A 19,326-nucleotide genomic window follows, 5' to 3' on the forward strand; every position below is an offset into this window, starting at 1 on the left:
CTGGTGCACTAAATATGTCCATCCCGGTTCGATTGCCAGTGTCTGTAGAGTGCTGAGAACAGCTGACATAGAGTAAGGCCCAACATAAATGGTAGAAGGATAGGTAGATTATAGCTTCTAGAGGCAGGGACCATATCTTTCTGTCTTTTTTAAATTTTTATTGGCTCTCTAGTGCCTAACATAGTGTCTGGCCTAAGAGCAATTCAGTGAAGTTGGGTAGGTGTATGAATTCTTAAGTGCAATTCTAGTTTCTTATTTCCTTCATTAGGATTTATAGTGATTGTTTTTTTTATCAGCTTTATTGAGGTATAATTGACATTCAAAAATTGTAAGCGATTTAAAGTGCATCTTGTGATGATTTGTACTATGTACTATGAAAGGGTTCTCTCATCTGGTTATACAGTTATCACCTCACATTTTAATCTTGTGTGTCTGTGTGTGAACATTTAAGTCCTGTTCCCTTAGTTGATTTCCTTGCTATAATACACTGTGATTCACTACAGTCAGCATGTTTTACATTAGATTCTCAGAACTTACTTCTCTTAGAGCCAAAACTTTGTACCCTTTTACCAACCTCTCCCTATCTGCCACCCCCACCCCCAGCCCCTGGGAACTACTTTCTACTCTGTTAGAGTAGAAACTACTGTTTCTAAGAGTTTTACTTTTTTTTTTCAAGATTTCACATATATATTCATTGGTTTTAGGAGCTTGGATTTAGTGGTAGAAATCAATTTGTGAGTTCTTTCCAGAATACATGCTAAATACTTCTTTCTACACATCGCTTTATGTCAGCTTCTACTCAGAGTGAAAGGTTGACCAAGGTGTCTTCTAATGTCCCTTGTCATACTCCCCCTGTCTATAAATAAATAAATAAATAAATTTAGTACTATCTAGTTAGGGCCACAATATAGATAGGAACTCTGTGATGGACTGCTCAGGAGTCATGTTAAGGTATGGAGACTGTGACTCCATAATCCCAGAATGCTGACTTCAGAATGTTTAGTTATACCAAAGAATGAAGACTCCGGTGAATAATTTATATAGTTATAATGTCACTTATTTGGTTACTAATCATGGATTTCATTTCTTTCAGATAAGCCATGGTTTGATTTCAGAAAATGGTACCAAGTTATGAAGAAATCTATTGATGAGAAAAAACAAAAGTGGGAAGAAGCCAGGGCAAAGTATGTTGTCTCCTCTGGTTTTAAGTTTACCTGCTTGATTTCCAAGTCTGTTACCTTATATTTGAAAGCTAAAGTTTCAGCAGTTAGACTACTTAGCATTATGACATTTTTTCTAGAAAATATTAGTCCCTGTGTTCTAATCGACTTTTTTTTTTTTTTTTTTTTTTTTTTTTTTTTTTTGGTGTTACTATTAGTCAGACTCCAGATTTTATTTGGATTTCATCAGTGTTTCCATTAATGACCTCTTTCCAATCCAGGATCCAATCCAGAGTAGCATATTGTACTTAGTTATTAATTTTTTTAATTTGCATGAGTCATGCCTACATTTCTAATATTCTTCCTTCTTCCCTTTTCTCAAAGTTGATCATTTCCCGTCTGCTTTCCAATATTACAAAGATTACAGTTACCAGCCCGTGATGTACGTAATTGGAATATTCCCCCAAATAAAAATCCCTACAAAAATCAAAATGGAGGAAAGCACAAAAAGAGGATATTTAATTCAGTCAGTCTCATCATTTGACTTTGAACTCTCGTTCTGATGTAGGTTTGTTATGATAGAGTGGAAGGAGTGTAGCCTGTAGAGACAGACCATTCTGGGTTTGAATCCTGATTCCAGTACAGACTAGCTGTGTAACCCCACGCAAGTTACTTGATTTCTTAGCCTCAGCACACTGAAATTTAGTTTGCTTATAAATTTTCATAGATACTATATCTTACATAATATAGAGTATATTTCTATTGATCTCTGATTTGAACAGTTTGGTAACTGTTTTTAGAACTTGGAGTCTTTACCAGACTTTGAAGAAAAAGTTAACATCTCTGTATTTTATGTAAACTTATATTAATACTCAATTGATCAACTAATTTTATATACTTTGAGAAAAATCAAGGCTCCTAGAATTAGTTAAATTAATTTGCTCAGCCCCAGGTTCCTCATCAATGAAATAGGCATAATAATGCCGAATTTGTGCTCTAAGAACTAAATTTTAGTTTTCACAGGTAGAACTGCATTATTTTTCCTCTACATTTAAGAGAGCTTTTATTTTATTTTTTTTTAAAGATTTTATTTATTTATTTGACACATAGAGATCACAAGTAGGCAGAGAGGCAGGCAGAGAGAGAGAGAGGAGGAAGCAGGCTCCCTGCGGAGCAGAGAGCCCAATGCGGGACTCGATCCCAGGACCCTGAGATCATGACCTGAGCTGAAGGCAGCGGCTTAACCCACTGAGCCACCCAGGCGCCCCTTAAGAGAGCTTTTAAATAGAGAAACAGACTTAGCAGGATGAATAAAGCACTGTGGGGAAGAGGATCCTTGCCAAAAAGGGAAGAGGGGTGGTAGTTTCTCACTATTCAGGTTTGATACCTAACGATGAAAGAAAAGAGGTGGGGTGTGAACTTACTCTGACCGCCTGTGGGTGCCCAGGAAACTGGGTCCTTCCTCTTCTTTGTCAGAGAAGGAATGTCTCTTTGGTCTTTGGATCTCAGTGGTTACAAGAGTATCAGGAAGAACAGAAATTCATTCTGTTGCCTTAGGTTATCTTGGGAGTACCAGCCACGAGGCCTGCCTTTTCGTGGTGCCAGCAGGGGTTGTCCTGGCTGATACCGAGAGGCTAGGTATTCAGTGGCCCTGCCACTCAGGCATCTCAGTGGTAACTAGGAATTCATTAGCTCAAGCCAAGTACCAGCTTACACCGCAGACGTGGCTGTTGGAGCCCAGATTGATATTTTAGCATTTATTTACACATCTTTGACTTACTGACTTTTAGGTACATCAGGGGAGAGTTTAATGACCAAAGAGAATATATTTTCCAAAATGGCATCTTCAGGGAGAGACCAGGGCTCAGGGAAGAGATTGTCCAGGGGATACACCACCGAGAACTTCTGTATGGAGTAGGTGATTTGAGCTAAGCAAAAATCCCACATGTAAATCACTAATGACTAGTGCTTAGGCACAGAGACTTTGTGTGTATGGTCTGTTTCACCCTACTCCACCCCCACTGGTGACATTAATTGGTAATTTTTTCTCCTGTTACTCTGAACATCACCTTCCATGTTGTTAGATGAAAGTTTTTAAAGCATTTTCCGTAGCTAAGTATGAGTTCCTATGTAGGAGATTATGAAAACATCAGTAAACAGTAGTTGACAGTCTAATAACCACTTAAGAGGTTGCTTTGATGACTTCCAGGTGTCATGGAAGATGTTGGGAGGAACATGGAAGAAAATTTAACAGCATGGGCAGAAAATCTTTTTAGCCTTTTGGGTTGGGCAAAATCTTGTAGATATGATACCAAAAGTATGATCTATAAAAGAAAAAAATTATAAATTAGACTTCATCAAAAGAATGAATAGCTGCTCTTCAGAAGACACTGTTAAGAGAATGAGAAGCCATACAATGGGAGAAAATATGTGCGCATCCCATATATGATAAGACATTTGTATTCAGAATAAAGAATTCTCATACAGTAAGAACACAAAAACCCAGTTTTTTAAATGGACAAAAGAAGATTGTGAAATGATACTCAACATCATTAGTTAATAGGGAAATGCAGATTAAGACCACAGTAAGGTATCATTATACACCAGTTAGAATGGTCAAAAACAAAGTGAAATGAGCAAAAAAAAACTGACCGTACCTAATGTGGGGATTTAAAATGGTACAGCCATTTTGGATGTTTGACAGTGTCTCGTAAAGTTGGACATACATTGATTACACTACCTATAGTTCGCTCTCTTACATCTTTACCCAAGTGAAATGACAGCTCCACATAAAAATCTCTGTTCAAGTGTTCGTGGTGGCTCCGTTCACAGTGGTCAAAAAGTAGCAACAACCCAAACGCCCTTCAGCTGGTAGGGGGATCAACCAAGCGGAGTTTATCTGTACGATGAAGTACTGGTCAGCAATGAAGGGAACAAACTTCTGACACATCAACAATATGAATGACTTAAATGCATTATGCTGAAAGAAAGTCTCAAAAGGTTACCTATGGTATGACTCCCTTTATGTGACTTTCTGGGAAAGGCTATAAATTGCAGCGATGGAAAAACATCAGTAGTTGCCTAAGGCCAGGGATCTGGGAGCGTGGAGAGGGATGGACTGTTAAGAGGCCTGAGAGACTTTCGGCTTGAAGGGCCAGCTCTGCGCGTTCACCCTGGTGGTCATCACAGGACTGTTGTTTGCCAGAGTCCGCGGAGCCGCACACTATACATGATGGGTTTGTGTGTACATTATACCTGAATTTTGAATAGCTGGGAAACCAAATCCTACTGGAAAACTGGATAGAAGGATGCAGAATTCCTGCAGAAAACTTTAGGACTTTGTGAAGTGCCTCTGTTTTTTGTAGCTTTTGGGGAAGAGGTAGGCAAAATAAAGTACATTTTTAAAGAAGGAGTATCTGTACAGAAGGTTATTCTAGATCACTTCTCCCATTTCCTGGGCTTATGGCCCCAAGGAAGTAATGCCCTAGTTGCCACCAGTATAGGCTTTATAAATGCATGAGAAAATCTGTCTAGGTTAGGTATTTGCAAGAGATTTTTAATAGTGGGTTTATCCACCAATTGGGATTAGACTATTTAGGAAACTTCTTCATTATTTTTTTACCTTGAGTATATTGTTACATTTATTATTTAAGAAAACAAATTCAAAAAAGATATTTGAAAGAATCACAAACCTCCTTTACCATAGGGTCCAAGGACAAGTTCTCTGATATATTTTAAATGTGGTATGTTCATTAAGATTTAGTTCACACATAATTGTGAGGAAAACAGTCATTATTAACATCGATTACATCTTTCTATCAGGAGACTGGTACCTACTGTTCACTTCGTATCCGTTACCGGATGTACCTCTGGTTTAATCCTCAGCAGAAGGGCAGCTGGGCAAGGGCAAGGAGGAACAGTTGTTTCTTAGGTGGTGGATTCCCTTTCTGAGAACAGACAGCAAGAGAATTTTACAGTGAGAGAAACCATTTCTACATTTTTGTATAATATCTTCTTCGGGACCTTGTGACATCTGGGAGTCTTTGGGGACGAGCACATCATTCTGTTGGCCAGCCGTCCCCTTCAGAGCTCCTTGCTTGCATCTGGGACGTAAGACCTGTCAGTGGGTCGTTCTAAGGCTGAGCCCTTACACGGAGTATTAGGAATTGAAGATGTTGCTTCAGAGAAACGTCTCTGAAATGTGTTTAGGTCCATTTCTTCTCCATCCTGCTCCAAATGTTTTTCTGCCTCATACAGATATGTGTGGAAAAGCGAAAAGCCACTCTACCACTCATCCATTGACAGAGCAGTGGTATATAAAAGAAGAGGTAAGTTGCAGTTTCTCTTAACGCCATTTAGTTATATTGTTGTAGAAAAGCTAAATATCTTGACTTCCTGAAAAGTGAGTGTCTCAGGGCACCTGACCGGTTCAGTCTAGGGAGCCTGCGACTCTGGATCTCGGGGTTGTATTTCGAGCCCCATGTCAGGTGCAGAGATTACTTAAATAAATTTAAAAGTGTTTAAGGGATTATTTTACTTCTTCGAGTGTTCCGGTGCCCATCCAAAGAAATAATCGTCCTCCGTTAAGAAACCTCCAGAGGAATCTGTTTCAGGAACATTGTACTCTTTAAAACAGAACTTAAGTTCCTACCAAAATCTGAAATCATCCTGTATTTCTATGACTTTCAGAACTCTTTCTGTGGAGAATTGCCTGTAAGGTGTCTTGTTCATTCTTTTTTTTAATTGTAAAAATACGTAAGATTTACCATTTAACTTTTTTTCCCCTTTGCTGATTTTATTTTTTTAATTTAATTTAATTTAAAATTCTTCGGTGGTCCAAGATTCGTTGTTTATGTACCACACCCAGTGCTCCATGCAGTACATGTCCTCCTTAGTACCCACCACTTCAACCTTTTTTAGGTCGTTCCCCAGTTCTCCTCAGCTGCTTTCCTCTCCCCCGTGTTCCCCACTTCCGTTCTCCTGGTGCATTTGTCCAACGCAGAAACCGGCGTAGTACATTGCTAACAAGTAAACCCATCTGTGGTTTACTTTAGTTTTTATTTTATTCCTTTCCTTTTTCCCTCCATTTCCAGAAATGGTGGTGAGTCTACAAAAACAGTTTAGCGCACTGACTGATTCAGCACCAACTGTTGAAAAAAAAAGTCCTTCAAGTTTTCAGTTCAACTGGACTGAAGGAGACTCTGCAGGAACCTGTTTCCATGGCCATAGCCTCCAGGGGATCCTGAAGAAGAAAGGCCAGTCACTGACAATCAAGAATTCACTCTATTGGCTTAGTACCCAGAAATTCTGTAGAAGGTATGTGATGCTTTCAGAAATATGGGATAAAAAAATCATGAAATCTCTAGTTTGGCCTGAAGTAGTATTCTTTCCTAATTTCAAAAAGTCACATAAAATTACAGTTGACTGTATAAGAACCGGATAGGTTATTTGTTAGAAGACGTTGGGCTCACAATCAAGAAAATTGGAATTACACGTTGTGTCTTGTTCAAGAGTTTTAGGGATGGAAGTGTTAGCTGACCTTACTGTGGTAATCACTACATGACACACGTTGCACACTTTAAATCTAACAGATGTTATGTCCATAGTATCCTGATAAAGCTGAAAAAGGTTTTAGACTTTAAGGACTTTTTTCATCGTGCCTTTTAAATTTTTTTTTTAAGATTTTATTTACTTATTTGACAGATCACAAGTAGGCAGAGAGGCAGGCAGAGGTTAAGGGGGGAGGGAAGCAGGCTCCCCGCTGAGCAGAGAGCCTGATGCGGGGCTCGATTCCAGACCCCAGGATCATGACCTGAGCAGAAGGCAGAGGCTTAACCCACTGAGCCACCCAGGCGCCCCAAGTGCCTTTTTAATTTTATACTAATTTCATTGTATACTAATCTCAGTCTTTATCCCTAGAACCTGTTCACACAGCAGGTTCCCATAGTGAGGAGGCGGGGCCGTGAACCAGGCCTTTGTCTGCTCTGCTGCTTGCGCCTTGTGGGCAAGTCATTTACCGTCTCTGCAGCCGTTGTCCCCTCACGAAGCAGCGTGCAGACGAGCTCCCCGTGGCACAGCCGCGTGTCCTGCTGGTCTTTCTCCTCTCGGAACCTCCGGTGGCTCCCGCCTCACACCCTACGGAGCCTACAGGCCCCTGCAGTTCTCTGACCTTCCCTGCTTGCCACCTCGCCCCACGTTCTGCCTCGTTCACGCGGGCCTCCTTGGCTGTTCCTTGAACTTGCCAAGCACATGGGCCTTTGCACGTGTTGTGCCTCTCGCCTAGAATGCTCTTCCTCCTCGTGGCCACACGACCCGCTCCTGCCGGGTTTTCTTGCATCTCATGCACTGTCCTGTCCGGAACAGCAGGGACTCTCCCTCCCCCTCACACACACACCTCGCCGCTCTCTATCCGCCCCCCCGCCCGGCCTCTGTTTTACTTCTTACGGCTCTTGTCAGTGTGGAATAGATGAGTATATATTTGTTTTGCTTATTCGTCTGCCCTCCACACACACACCAGAATAGAGTAGAAGGTCCTTGAGTGCCGGGCCTGGACTCTTAGTTAATGAAAAATCCCAGAGGCTCGAACAGGGCCTCGCACGTAGTAGGTGCTCACTGGTTACCGTGTCGAATGAATGCACGGGAAATCGAGAATGAGGATTCAGTGAGATTGTGGCGTCTGTCACGTAGTAAATCTCAGTCCATGATAACTGCAATTATTACTCTGACTGAAACTGATTTTCTCTTGAAGACTCAAAGAATCAAAGCTAAGTAGAATGTAGAAAATACAATAGGAGAGAACAAAATGAAGTTATCTGAATGAAAATTTCCTACTTAACAAAAGTTCAGCTGCGTCTAGAATGACCGCAGAGTGGCACGGTCCCAGCAGCAACAAGGAAAGGCCAGAATCCAAACCCCAGGCTCCACTCCACGTCTGAGGGGGACACACGTTCCTGCGCAGTGGTCAGCGCAGTGGCTTTTTCCAATGTTAAGATTTGATCAGAAGGAAGAGAAATGGTGGTAGTCCTGGCCGGTGAGGGGCACCGTCATGAGACCAGTAAGCTGGGAGGTAGTGTTGTGGCGCCTTCTGTCTCTCATGCTTGTGGAATTGGTCCTCGGTTAGCTGGGGGGAGCTCGTACCTTTATGCTTTTCCCATGGGGCAATCAGTGGATTTCTAGATCTTTCTAAATCTTCACGGATATAATACAGTCATAGTTACATAATACAGTTAGTCACAAATAGACCTTGTAGAGTGAGAGATGAAACAGCTGGGATTTTTTTTTCTCTGCATGAACTGTAAGACTGAAAATTACAACCTGTAGACAAAGCCTCAGTGACACCATGACTTTATGCACCAAAATTCTGTCCACCTTGCCTATTTAGACCATAGCCTAGAACTACAGAGTGGGCCAAAAAGGCTTCCACCAACCAGTAAAAATGTCACAAAGTCCTTGACTAGAGCTAATGCACTTTTCTCAGAAAGCCCCTTAGCCCCTCACTCAGGCGGCTCGCTCTGCCTTCGGGTGTGTTTCCGTCAGGCTGAGTGGTCTGCCTTCCAAACTCCTAATCATCAAACAAGTCGGAGGGAGCCTCAGAGGTGCTCTGCTGATAGTCCTCTCGACAGCAGACATTAGTGCCCTGCCGTGACGAACCAGAGAGGAGCCAGCAGCAGCAGCAGAAGCAGCCGGTCTGGAGCTCATTCACAACACTGGGCAGTGGCTCCACCTAACGAACTGAGCCCGGGGGGGCCTCAGTTGTCCCGCGGCGTGACCCACAGTGCCATGTGCATTCTCTTTGGGTTTGTGTTTCCTAGCTGCATTTTCTAATATTTTTACAGTAAAACTGAACAACTTATAATAATATAATTACACCTTACGCTTTTATACTAATTTCATTTCATCCTAATTTATACTATGCGCTTATAATTTATGCTAATAACATGTAACTTGGTTTTCAAAGATGTCCGTACAAAATAAATGTAGTGTTTTGATGCTTACAAGAGCAGACCTTCAGGTGTGCAGAGAATTGTGTTACACAGAAGGTCTCCTGTCTGAGGGTTCGAGAGATAAAGGTTGTACAGTAGAATACTTGCGAGAGCACTCAGGCTGTGAGGACTAAGCAGAGAAAGGCTGTAAGAGCACTTCAGACACGAAGAGGTCATTTATGCTTCTTATCTCAGGCAGAACGGACAGTCCCCGTGAATGTAAATGCTTCCCTAATGTTCCGCGTGCGTGTTGAAGTGTGCTTCTGGAGGAGGCCTGTCACTGACCAGTCTAAAGATCTGTCGTGGGCCCTGACTCATCAAGTGTCTGTCCCCGGCCTCCCTGAAAGGGGCAGGTGGCTCTGCGCTCCTTCCCAAGAAGAAAGACAGCCGAGGTCCTTCAGGTTGCCATCCACAGAAAATGGAGAGGCTTTGGATGCCCTCTGCCCCCAAACACACACAGATTTGTTTGGGTCCCACAAAAATTTGATTTGAATTTGAAAATTTTTATTTTAACTAATATTTTAAACTAGAGTTTAAAAAAAAAAAACAGTACTCAAATATGTATGTCGTATGCCAAATTTGAACATCTTTCAGACCACCAAAACTTGAACTTGTTTTGGCAGGTTCATTTAATTTTGCAGGCATACCGACTTGAGAGACTATTTTTGCATAGGTTCGAACTTCTCACAAGGAAGTTCTCATAAGGAAATTCAGATGTACCTTACGCCCTTCTTTTAAATATAAACCTGTGCTTATCCCTTCCCATAAAATTATTCGTATAAACATATTCTTACAGCATCCATTTGCCACATTCATTTCTTTCCCAGTCAGAGCTCAAGGAACATCTCTTGGCTCATATGCTACTTACAGCAAAATACTTGGCAGTCACACATTATTGTACGTTCTGTTTGGTTTTGTGGCTTATAACTCTAGGATAGTTCTCTGAATCTGTGGTAAAGAATGTAATCCTTATAAAGGATTGTTAGTGATTCGACTTAAAAGTCCTTATGGGAACAAATAATTTATAAACCTTTTCTTATCTTTCTTGTGTAGAAAAAGAGCTTCCCTAAGTAAGAGAAATGATATTTTTTTACCCTTTTTGTTACAGTGGTTTGTCTGGAAGACTCTTTCACGGTAGCTGAAATTGAAAAGAAAATTGCCACCTCTTGGTGGCAAGAGGCCAACCAAGTTTGTGAGAGTTTCCTGTGAATGGCTTATACTTGATTTCTGTTAAACCAATCAATGAGTAGCTGAGCCTTTTAAATGTCCTGTTAGTGAATATGGCAGGGTTTTGGCTTTATTACAGGTTATTAAAGTAGTAAGATTTTAAATGAAAACAAATCAATTTTAAAGGAGTATTCCGGAGGCGAACATTTTTGAGCCCTTACCGTGTTCTGACCTTTGGATTAAGTGCTTAATATATATTTTCATTCGATACTTTTGTTCACTCTTTGAGGTAGGCAGTGTTATTTTTTCCCATTTTGTGGGTTAGAGAACCAAAGCTAGTTATCCATAGTCACAGCTATGGAGACCGAGTATTGTGGTGCACACATAAACTTTCTTTCAGGAACTTAGGACCATATATGTTATATAAATCCAATATCTAAAATTTGTTTACCTGTTTTTTAAAGCCTTTTACTATAGAAAATTTCAAGTATATTCAAAATTACAGAGAATAGGGCCGCCTGGGTGACTCAGTCGGTTAAGCAGCTGCCTTTGGCTCGGGTCATGATCCCAGGGTCCCCCATCGGGCTCCCTGCTCAGTGGAGAGCCTGCTTCTCCCTCTCCCTCTGCCTGCCACTCTGCGTACATGTGCTCTCTCGCTTTCTCTCTCTCTCTGTCAAATAAATAAATAAATAAATCTTTTAAAAAGTAGAATAGTATAATGAACCCCCCGTACCTGCCATTCAGCCTTAACAATTGTCAGCGTGACTAGTCTTGGCTTCGCCCCTGCCGACTCACTCCTCCACCCCGCCCCCAGATTATTTGGAAGCATATCTCAGATGTCATAATATTTTTAAAAGCAAAACCATAATAAACATCGATCAGACATTAAAAAGCTAATAGTAATTCCTTAATATTACCAAATATGCAGTCAGTGTTTAGATTTTTCCATTTGCTATGAAATTTTTAATATAATTCGATCCAAATAAGGCCCATACATTTCAGGTAGCTAAGATATCCCTTAAGTGTTTTGGTTGGTAAATTCCCCTTTAATGTCTTTTTTTCTGTCCCCTTGCAGAGAAAAAATTACTTGTTGAATAATCCAGGTCTTTTGTCCTATACAATTTCCTGCATTTTGCTGCATTTTGCTGCATTTTGCTGATTATGACCTGTGATACCATTTAACATGTTTCTCTGTCCCCTGGATTGCCTGTGCCTGGTCTAGTTAGAGATGGAGTGTTAGAGATCCGTAATTAGAGATTTGGTGGTAGTTGGAGACTTGACCTTCTACTTTTAAGATAAGTGGAATTGCTTTGTAAACTCTTCTTTCTGTGATAGGTACAAGATTATAGGCTACATTATCAAGTCTGGTGTCTTATTTTGGGTGAGGATTAGGGATTATTTATTTTCTTTTGTTTTAAAACTATGCCCAGAATCTCTGCTTGTGTGCTGTTGTTTGCTCTGGGCACGGTAAAAAGAAGCAGCACATCTGGAATGGAAGGACTTCTGGGCAAGGAGTCGTGAGCGCTTGCTCAAGACCGTCTGTTACCCTGGCATGGTAGCTTCCCAGGCATGGTGCTAGCGTGTTTCCTTTCTAAAATTGCTATGCCATATTGCTCCACGTTTCCTTCCAACTCTGAGTACTATTGTCAGTCTGACCGTATGTACATGCCAACTGGGGGGGATGTTTCAGGGATAGATGCATACATTTTAAATGGTCATTTTAAGATAACATCTTCCTTTATCTTCCCTTTCTAGCTATTGTAAACATGTGACAACCTATGAAGAATCAAATTTTTCGCTGAGCTATCAGTTCGTAATAAATCTCTTCTCCTTCTTGCTGAGAATAAAGGCCTCTTCTCTCCATGAAGAAGTGAGCTTAATTGAAAAGAGACTTTTTAAAAGAAAATACAGTAAAACGAAAAAAAAATCAAGATCCAGGAAACGGAGAAAATATTGAGAAAAATGAAATATTTTTATAGTGCGAAATATTTTATAGTGATGACGATGTCAAACTATAATATTCCAGAGAATTATGGGAAATAGAATTTTATTATATATCTACACATACTTAGATTCATATATATGTAATAAATCGCTTATAAAAATGTGTGTTGGAAAATAAGTGAATTGTGTTTGAATTTATTTTTTAAATTATGAATATTCTTTGAGAAGATTAAAACAATAAGTTTCATAAGTGGTATCCAGAAATTTGAATTCTTTGTATTTTAAAGCCAAATTTGCTTTATTTCTTTTTTCTTTTTCTTTGCTTTTTTTTTTTCTTCTTAAAAGCTAAATTTGCTTTTAACTAGATCACTTCCTTACTCTTTATTCCCCAAAGGAAATCCCAGATGCATCAGAGATCTAAACACCATCATCTCTTACATACACATATATTGCTTAGAAGAAAACAAGTATGGCTGCTTGGATGATCTTGGAACAGGGAAGGACTTTCTAAGCATGCTCCAAAACCAGAAGCCGAAAGGGAAAAATTGGTAATGTGACTACAAAGTCACAGGCAAATAGCAAGTAGGAAAATATATTTGTAGCATCGGACAGACAAAGGAATAATTTTTCAGTGAATCAATAGCTCTTGCAAAGCAATAGGAAAAAGACAAGCTGGGCAAGGACTCTGGAAAGACAGCGGGCTGCAAAAAAGAAATACAAAGGTCAACCCCCAAAATGATACAAATTAAAATAGATTACCAAAGATATATAAAGGTTTATAATATCCGGTAAGGATATTAGAAAACCAGGCGTTCTTGTTCACAGTTGATTCATGCAACAAACACTGAGCAAGTGAGCTCCAGGAATGTTCTAGGCACTGGAGACACGGCAGAAAACAAGGGCCCTGCCTTTGAGGATCTTCTCACTGGGTGGGGGCAGAGAGTAAACAAGTGGACCGGAGTTGGGCTAATGAGGTGCAAACAAAGAAAAAGCAAGGTGAGGGTGTCAGGTGGGCCCTTTTAGGAAAGGTGATTGAGGAAGGACCTGGGAGGTGACCTTGAGCGGAGATCAAGTGGGTGGAGAAGCCCCGGTGCTCTCCAGGGGAAGGTTATTCCGAGCAGAGAAACCGGGCAAAGGCTCTGAGCCAGAGTGAGCTGGATGGAGTCAAGGGATAGCAAGTTGTTCAGGGCAGCTTGAGTGAAATGGAAGAGTTCGCGTTCGGGGCCGTGGTAAGAACGTGGGCTTATATCCCAAGGGTGTCATGGGAAGCCATTAGCAATTTTTGAGCAAAAGAATGGTGTGATCTGGGCACTCTAGCTCAGTGGGTTAGGCCGCTGCCTTCGGCTCAGGTCATGATCCCAGAGTCCTGGGATTGAGTCCCACATCGGGCTCTCTGCTCAGCGGGGAGCCTGCTTCCTCCTCTTTCTCTCTGCCTGCCTCTCTGCCTACTTGTGATCTCTCTGTCAAATAAATAAATAAAATCTTAAAAAAAAAAAAAAAGAAAAGAAAAGAATGGTGTGATCTGGGGCCCCTGGGGGCTCAGCTGGTTCAGCGTCTGCCTTCGGCTCAGGTCATGATCCCAGGGTGCTGGAATAGAGCCCCACGTCGGGCTCCCCGCTCAGCCGGAAGCCTGCTTCGTCCTCTCCCTCTCTGCTGATCCCCCTGCTTGTGTTCTCTCGCTCTGTCAAATAAAATCTTAAAAGAAAAAACACAAAGAATGGTGTGATCAGACATGTGTCATAAAAGGAGCACGTGCTCTGTGGTGAACAGATTGCAGAGGGAAGTGGGCAGAGGTAGCGCCCACAACAGAGGCTGCTGTTTGGTTTGGGCAAGAGGCGGTGTGCCCTGCAGAGGTGGTGATGGAAGTGCTAGGAAGGGATTAGATCCCAGAGACAGTTTACGTATGAAATAATAAGGATTTGGTGATGGGTCGGTTGTAGGGGTGAGAAATCAAAATGCCCTGATTTTTGCCCCCTGTACCATTTATTAAGATGGGCAGCTTTAATTTCCCCCATTCACCCTGTTTGGGAGGGACGTATCCTGGGTTGGCCATAGGGGAACCCAAGATTGAATGGATGAGACTGACAGCAGCGTAATCCCATATACTTCCACCTGGGAGAGGATGCAGCACACTCCCAGGGCCCGCGGGGTCACACTCCGGAACAGAGAATAAGGGACAGGGAGGCAGGCTTTGTCCTATCGGAGGGATGGAGTGACCCCTGGTTCCTGCAGGAGCGTATAATTGACTTATTTGAATAATCCCATGGGCAGGCAGGAACTCCTCTGATCTTAATAAGGTGCCTTCGGCTAGGGAGCCCTCTCCATGGGAGCCGAGTGGGGAGAGGAAGTCAAGTTAGGCCACTTCGGGGCCCTCACAGTTTCACCAGATGCCAAGGCCACACATGGTACCAGGCCTTGGTTTTAGGCAGTCCACTACAGGGGAACTCAGAAGAGTGGGTATTGGGAAATCAGTGTTGTTTGGGCATATTGAGTTTGAGATCCCTGTTAGTCACTGGAGAGACCTCAAAATCTGAAGTTGGAGGGGCAGGGGGCAGGGCTAATGTAAATATCAGAAACATCAGAATATAAGCACTATTTAAAAACTGTGAGGCCAGATAGGATCTCCTAGAGGGTTTGCATAGATAGAAGAGATCTCTGTGAATGCTGTTCCCGCTTCAGCAAGTTCCCTTTACTCCTGGATTGCAGAGTGGTTTGTTTTTTTTTTAAATCAGAAATTAATGTTGGTTTTGTTTTGTTTTGTTTTGTTTTTCAGATGCTTTTCTTGCATTTGTGAGATGATGGTATGGTTTTTTCTTTTTTAGCCAATTAATATGGCATTTACAATATGGTTAATATGAAATTCAGTTGAGTTTCAAATGCTAAACCAGCTTTGCCTTCCTAGGATAAACCCCACTTGGTCATGATCTATCATCCTTTTTACATATTATTGAATTTGATTTGCTGAAATGTTAAGATTTTTTGTATCTATGTTCATAAGAAATGTAGCTTTCTTTCCTCCATTACCAGCAGGAAGATTTGTGGACACTTCGGTAAATATAATTCAATAAAAATGTCTTGATTATCTATCACAGTGAGGTTCTCAAAATGTGATCCTTGACCCAACAACATTGACACCCCCTGAAAACTTAACTAGAAATGGAAACTTCCAGGCCTTATCACTGACCTGCCAATTTAGAAACTCAGCATGGAGCCCAACAATGTGGAGAATCTCCCTCCTGGAGATTCTGCTGCACACCCACTAATGTGAGAACCACTGTTGGTTCTATCACATAACCGTCACGTTCAAAAACAAATGACACAGAGTGGGAAGTAAGGAATGCTTTTAGGCTGCAATTAACAGACTCCCCTCCAACTACTAAACCAGAAGTATTTTGTGGGGTTTTTTTACATAACAAAAGTTCTGGAAGTAAGTCATACCAGCTTTGGTTCAGTGGCCCAACTGTTCTTGCTTTGCCGTTCCCAGCACATTGGCCTCTAGTTCTCAGCTTGCTTCCTCATGGTCACAAGATGGATGCTGCGATTCCATACAAATGAATCCTGGTAGAAGGAGGGAACTATGACTAAACATTTTCCCAAGAGTGTCTAGAGAAAACCTTTTCTAGAAGCTCCCTGGTAGAGCTTCCTTTACATTGCATTGGCCAAATCTGCACCATCACTGGCAAAGATGACTGCTTTAGACTATCCTGATGCATTCCTACCTTCCCTAGGATTAAGGGTCTTTCTCTACTATTTGAGCAAACTTACGGTACTATTAGCAGGGAAAGGCGGAGTTGGGCGGGGGCTGTCTGTTGATAGGCAATGAACAATGTCTTTCTAGTTCAAAGTCTCAACATCTCATATGTGCAAAATATGACGCTGTGGTATTATGGGCAAAACAATTTCTAACATCTGCTGATCGTCTGCTACCAGGACATTTGATTAGAAACTTTCCAACTATTGGCATCCAGATTTGCTCTTTTTTTTTTTTTTTTAAGATTTTTAAAATTAGATAAATCTACCCATCTACATCTGTGGCAAATAAAAGTTTGATCATAGTAGATTAACAAAAAAACTTCTTGGGACGCCTGGGTGGCTCAGTTGGTTAAGCAGTTGCCTTCAGCTCAGGTCATGATCCTAGCGTCCTGGGATCGAGTCCCGCATCGGGCTCCTTGCTCGGCAGAGAGCCTGCTTCTCCCTCTGCCTCTGCCTGCCATTCTGTCTGCCTGTGCTCGCTCTCTCTCCCTCTCTCTGACAAATAAATAAAATCTTAAAAAAAAAAAATTGTCTGGAAATTAAAAAAACTTCTAGATTTTTAAAATCAAAAAAATTAAACAGATACGACGAGAATCTTTTCCCGTAAGAATACAGAACACTGGCTTAAATATGTTGTTAATCTACAAGGCTACCTCATAAATTTTTTTAAATTTATTTAACAGAGATCACAAGTAGGCAGAGAGGCAGGCTGGCGTGGGGGGGGGGGGGATAGATTCCCCGCTGAGCAGAGAGAGCCCAATGCGGGGCTCGATCCCAGGACCTTGGGATCATGACCTGAGCTGAAGGCAGAGGCTTCACCCACTGAGCCACCCAGGTGCCCCTATCTCATAAATTTTGAACATAGGTGTGGGGTTTTTGGTTTTGTCTTTTTGCGGGGGTGGTTTTTTTAATCCTTAACAAATATGGATTTCTTCAGGCAGTTTTGAGATTCTGGGTGAGGCGTGGAAGGAAGAGGAGGGCCTTCCCCCTGCCAGCCTCGGCTCCTCTTGCATCGGGTAAACGGACATCATTGTGGAAATGAGGGGGTGAGCTCGTAGGTTATGGGTAAGGAGCTGCCCTGTGCTTTACCTTCCCGAAGGGGCCACAACAGGCTTGCGGTTGTCACACAGAAGGGGGACCTTCTACAGCGCAGAGGAAGGAGGAGAGCCCGGGACCAGGGCAGCTGGGGCTGAACCTTGAACCACAGACTGTCTGTAGTTTTTTGTTATCTCTTTGTTTCTGTTTTTGTTTTCCCCCTCCATTGGCACAAAGCCTAGGAGGGAAAAAGCAATATTAATTCAACCCTGTATTTATACAGAAAGCAATGCTGGTTGGGAGAGAAGGAGCATTATTTCCAAGTCTTCAGGAGAACGGAGTAGAATTTCCAAAGTTCTGTGAATTATTATACATCGCAGCTAGTTAAAAGTATGGATTTTCATGTTGGGCGGAGAAGCAGTGACTTTTTTTTTCATTTTAAATACCTCTCTATTCTTGAAAGCTGAGTAAGTATTAAGTCTCTCACAAAATGTTTTCTTAGTGTGTGTTCCCTTGTTTCGTGCCCTATGAAGTATTTAAGCATAAAGTGATTTTAGTGCCAGACTTAGCTGATAATAGGCTACGACTTGAGAAGAACTTACAAAAGAGTGCTTTTATTGACTTTATAAATTAAGAACCTGGTATTTCAGCTCCCCTGGCCTCTTGCCCTTCTGCAACAATTATTTCCTCTGGAACAATTAGTACATGTTTTATGGATATTTGCGTGGAACTGGGTGACTCACAGATATTTCCAAAAGAATTTTTAAAGTTAGAATTCCACTTAAACGTAATTACCTTTTGTCACCATTGTTGTCTGCATTAAGTCGGATTACGTGATTAAGTTAAACATTACCTAAAATGAAAGAGATGGTCTCCGGTTTTAACTGGAAAGGTTAAAAGTAGGAAAGATGTGTTCCTCACCACGCTGGAGGATAAGCATATATTATAAACATGTTCACTTATTTTTACCTTTCTCTCCTTAGAAATTCACACCAGAATAGAAGTCTCCCTGAGACAGTCTCCTCTGCCCCGGGGCCCCTTGTCCCTCTGCTTGGGCCTTCTCCTCCCACTCCCCGTTTGCCGTCTGCCAAAACGCAATGGGCCCGTGCCAGCCCCTCTCCACTTCTCCGGGTCTAGCCCCAGAATTTCTCCGGGTCCAGCCCAGGGATCTGCGTCTGATCAAGGTGCTACGTGTTTAGACCCCCCTGCCTCCTCCTTCTCAGCACCGCCTGAGGCTCCGAGTGGGTGGGGTGGCCCCCGAGTCTGCACTTTATCACCTGGCTTCCCACGCACCATAATTCTGCTGTCTGTTCCCGCCATCTGGTCCCCGTCTCCCGGGCCCCAGCTCACTGTGTCCCTCACTGATCTCGTCCTCCCTGCGTCTGAAAGGGCACAGGGCCCTTCCACAGCGTCGGGGAGAGCTCCTCGGAGCTCAGGGCTCCCCCGCCACCCCCCACCCCTGTGTTTGGCATCTAGGGGAGCCTACTTCTGCATGCATCTTGCCCCAGGCAGGCGGATGCCTTTGAGATGGGGCAGGGGGTGGGGGTGCTTTATCATGCTCCGTAGAGAACCCTACTTCCCACAGATCCTCAAGAAAGGGCTCCGATGCGGGGGATGGACATGGGGGAGGGTGTGTGAACTGTGAGCATTGTGAACTGTGTAAGATGACGATTCAGGGACCTGGACCCCTGGGCCAAATAATATGTTTTGTGTTAATAAAAAAAAAAATAATAATAATAATAAAAAGAAAGGGTTCTGATGGAAGGACTGATGACAAAAAGGGAAAGATTACGAAAACCTTCCTGCTTTCTTATCGGCTGTGCCCCACGAGGATCACTGCTGGACGAAGGAAGCCGGTCGTCTGCCCTCCGAGTGTTGGTTTTGAATCGGATGGAAGAGTTTTTACAACAGAAGGAGGAGACACGGGCCTCACTTTTGCTTGAGGTACCCCTGAGCAGCACCGCAAAGATCTCACGTGCTGGGACTATGGCAGGCGCAGACAGGTCTCAGCACTTACAGAGCCCTCGGCTCTCAGCCCCTGACGGATCCCACGATGTGCTACGTTATTTGACAAATAAAGACACTGAGAAGTCCTGATCCCAGGCAAACTGGCTCAGGTATCCGCGGGCTTCGGCTTACAGCCCTGCCTCTCCAAGCTCCCAGCCCTGGTGATGTCAGTTTGGAATCAAAGGAGCCCAAATGTTGCCGTGAAGAAGAAGCCATTAGTGTTTATGACGGATGTGTTTCCACCCCTCCTCCAAACCTCCGCCCTGAGCCTGCTCCCT

The 19,326-nt window shown here is 42.5% G+C and overlaps 1 protein-coding gene across 6 annotated transcripts in view; it reads left to right on the top strand.

Annotated features, from left to right (window-relative positions):
- The window catches only part of TAF1B (TATA-box binding protein associated factor, RNA polymerase I subunit B), a 74,987-nt gene extending 56,196 nt beyond the window's left edge, over positions 1–18,791 (top strand). For 2 of the 6 annotated variants that reach the window (XM_082745488.1, XM_082745489.1), the window contains exons 12-15: positions 1,094–1,184; positions 5,418–5,488; positions 6,254–6,476; positions 18,025–18,791. In XM_082745488.1, the coding sequence (XP_082601614.1) occupies positions 1,094–1,184; positions 5,418–5,488; positions 6,254–6,476; positions 18,025–18,178 (539 nt within the window). In that variant the 3' untranslated portion in view covers positions 18,179–18,791. The other 4 variants (XM_082745487.1, XM_082745486.1, XR_014315587.1 and 1 more) reach the window with 3 other exon arrangements.
- The last annotated feature ends 535 nt before the right edge of the window (positions 18,792–19,326 follow it).

This window comes from Mustela nivalis (genome assembly GCF_964662115.1).
Source record: "Mustela nivalis genome assembly, chromosome: 8".
Lineage (NCBI taxonomy): Eukaryota > Metazoa > Chordata > Mammalia > Carnivora > Mustelidae > Mustela > Mustela nivalis.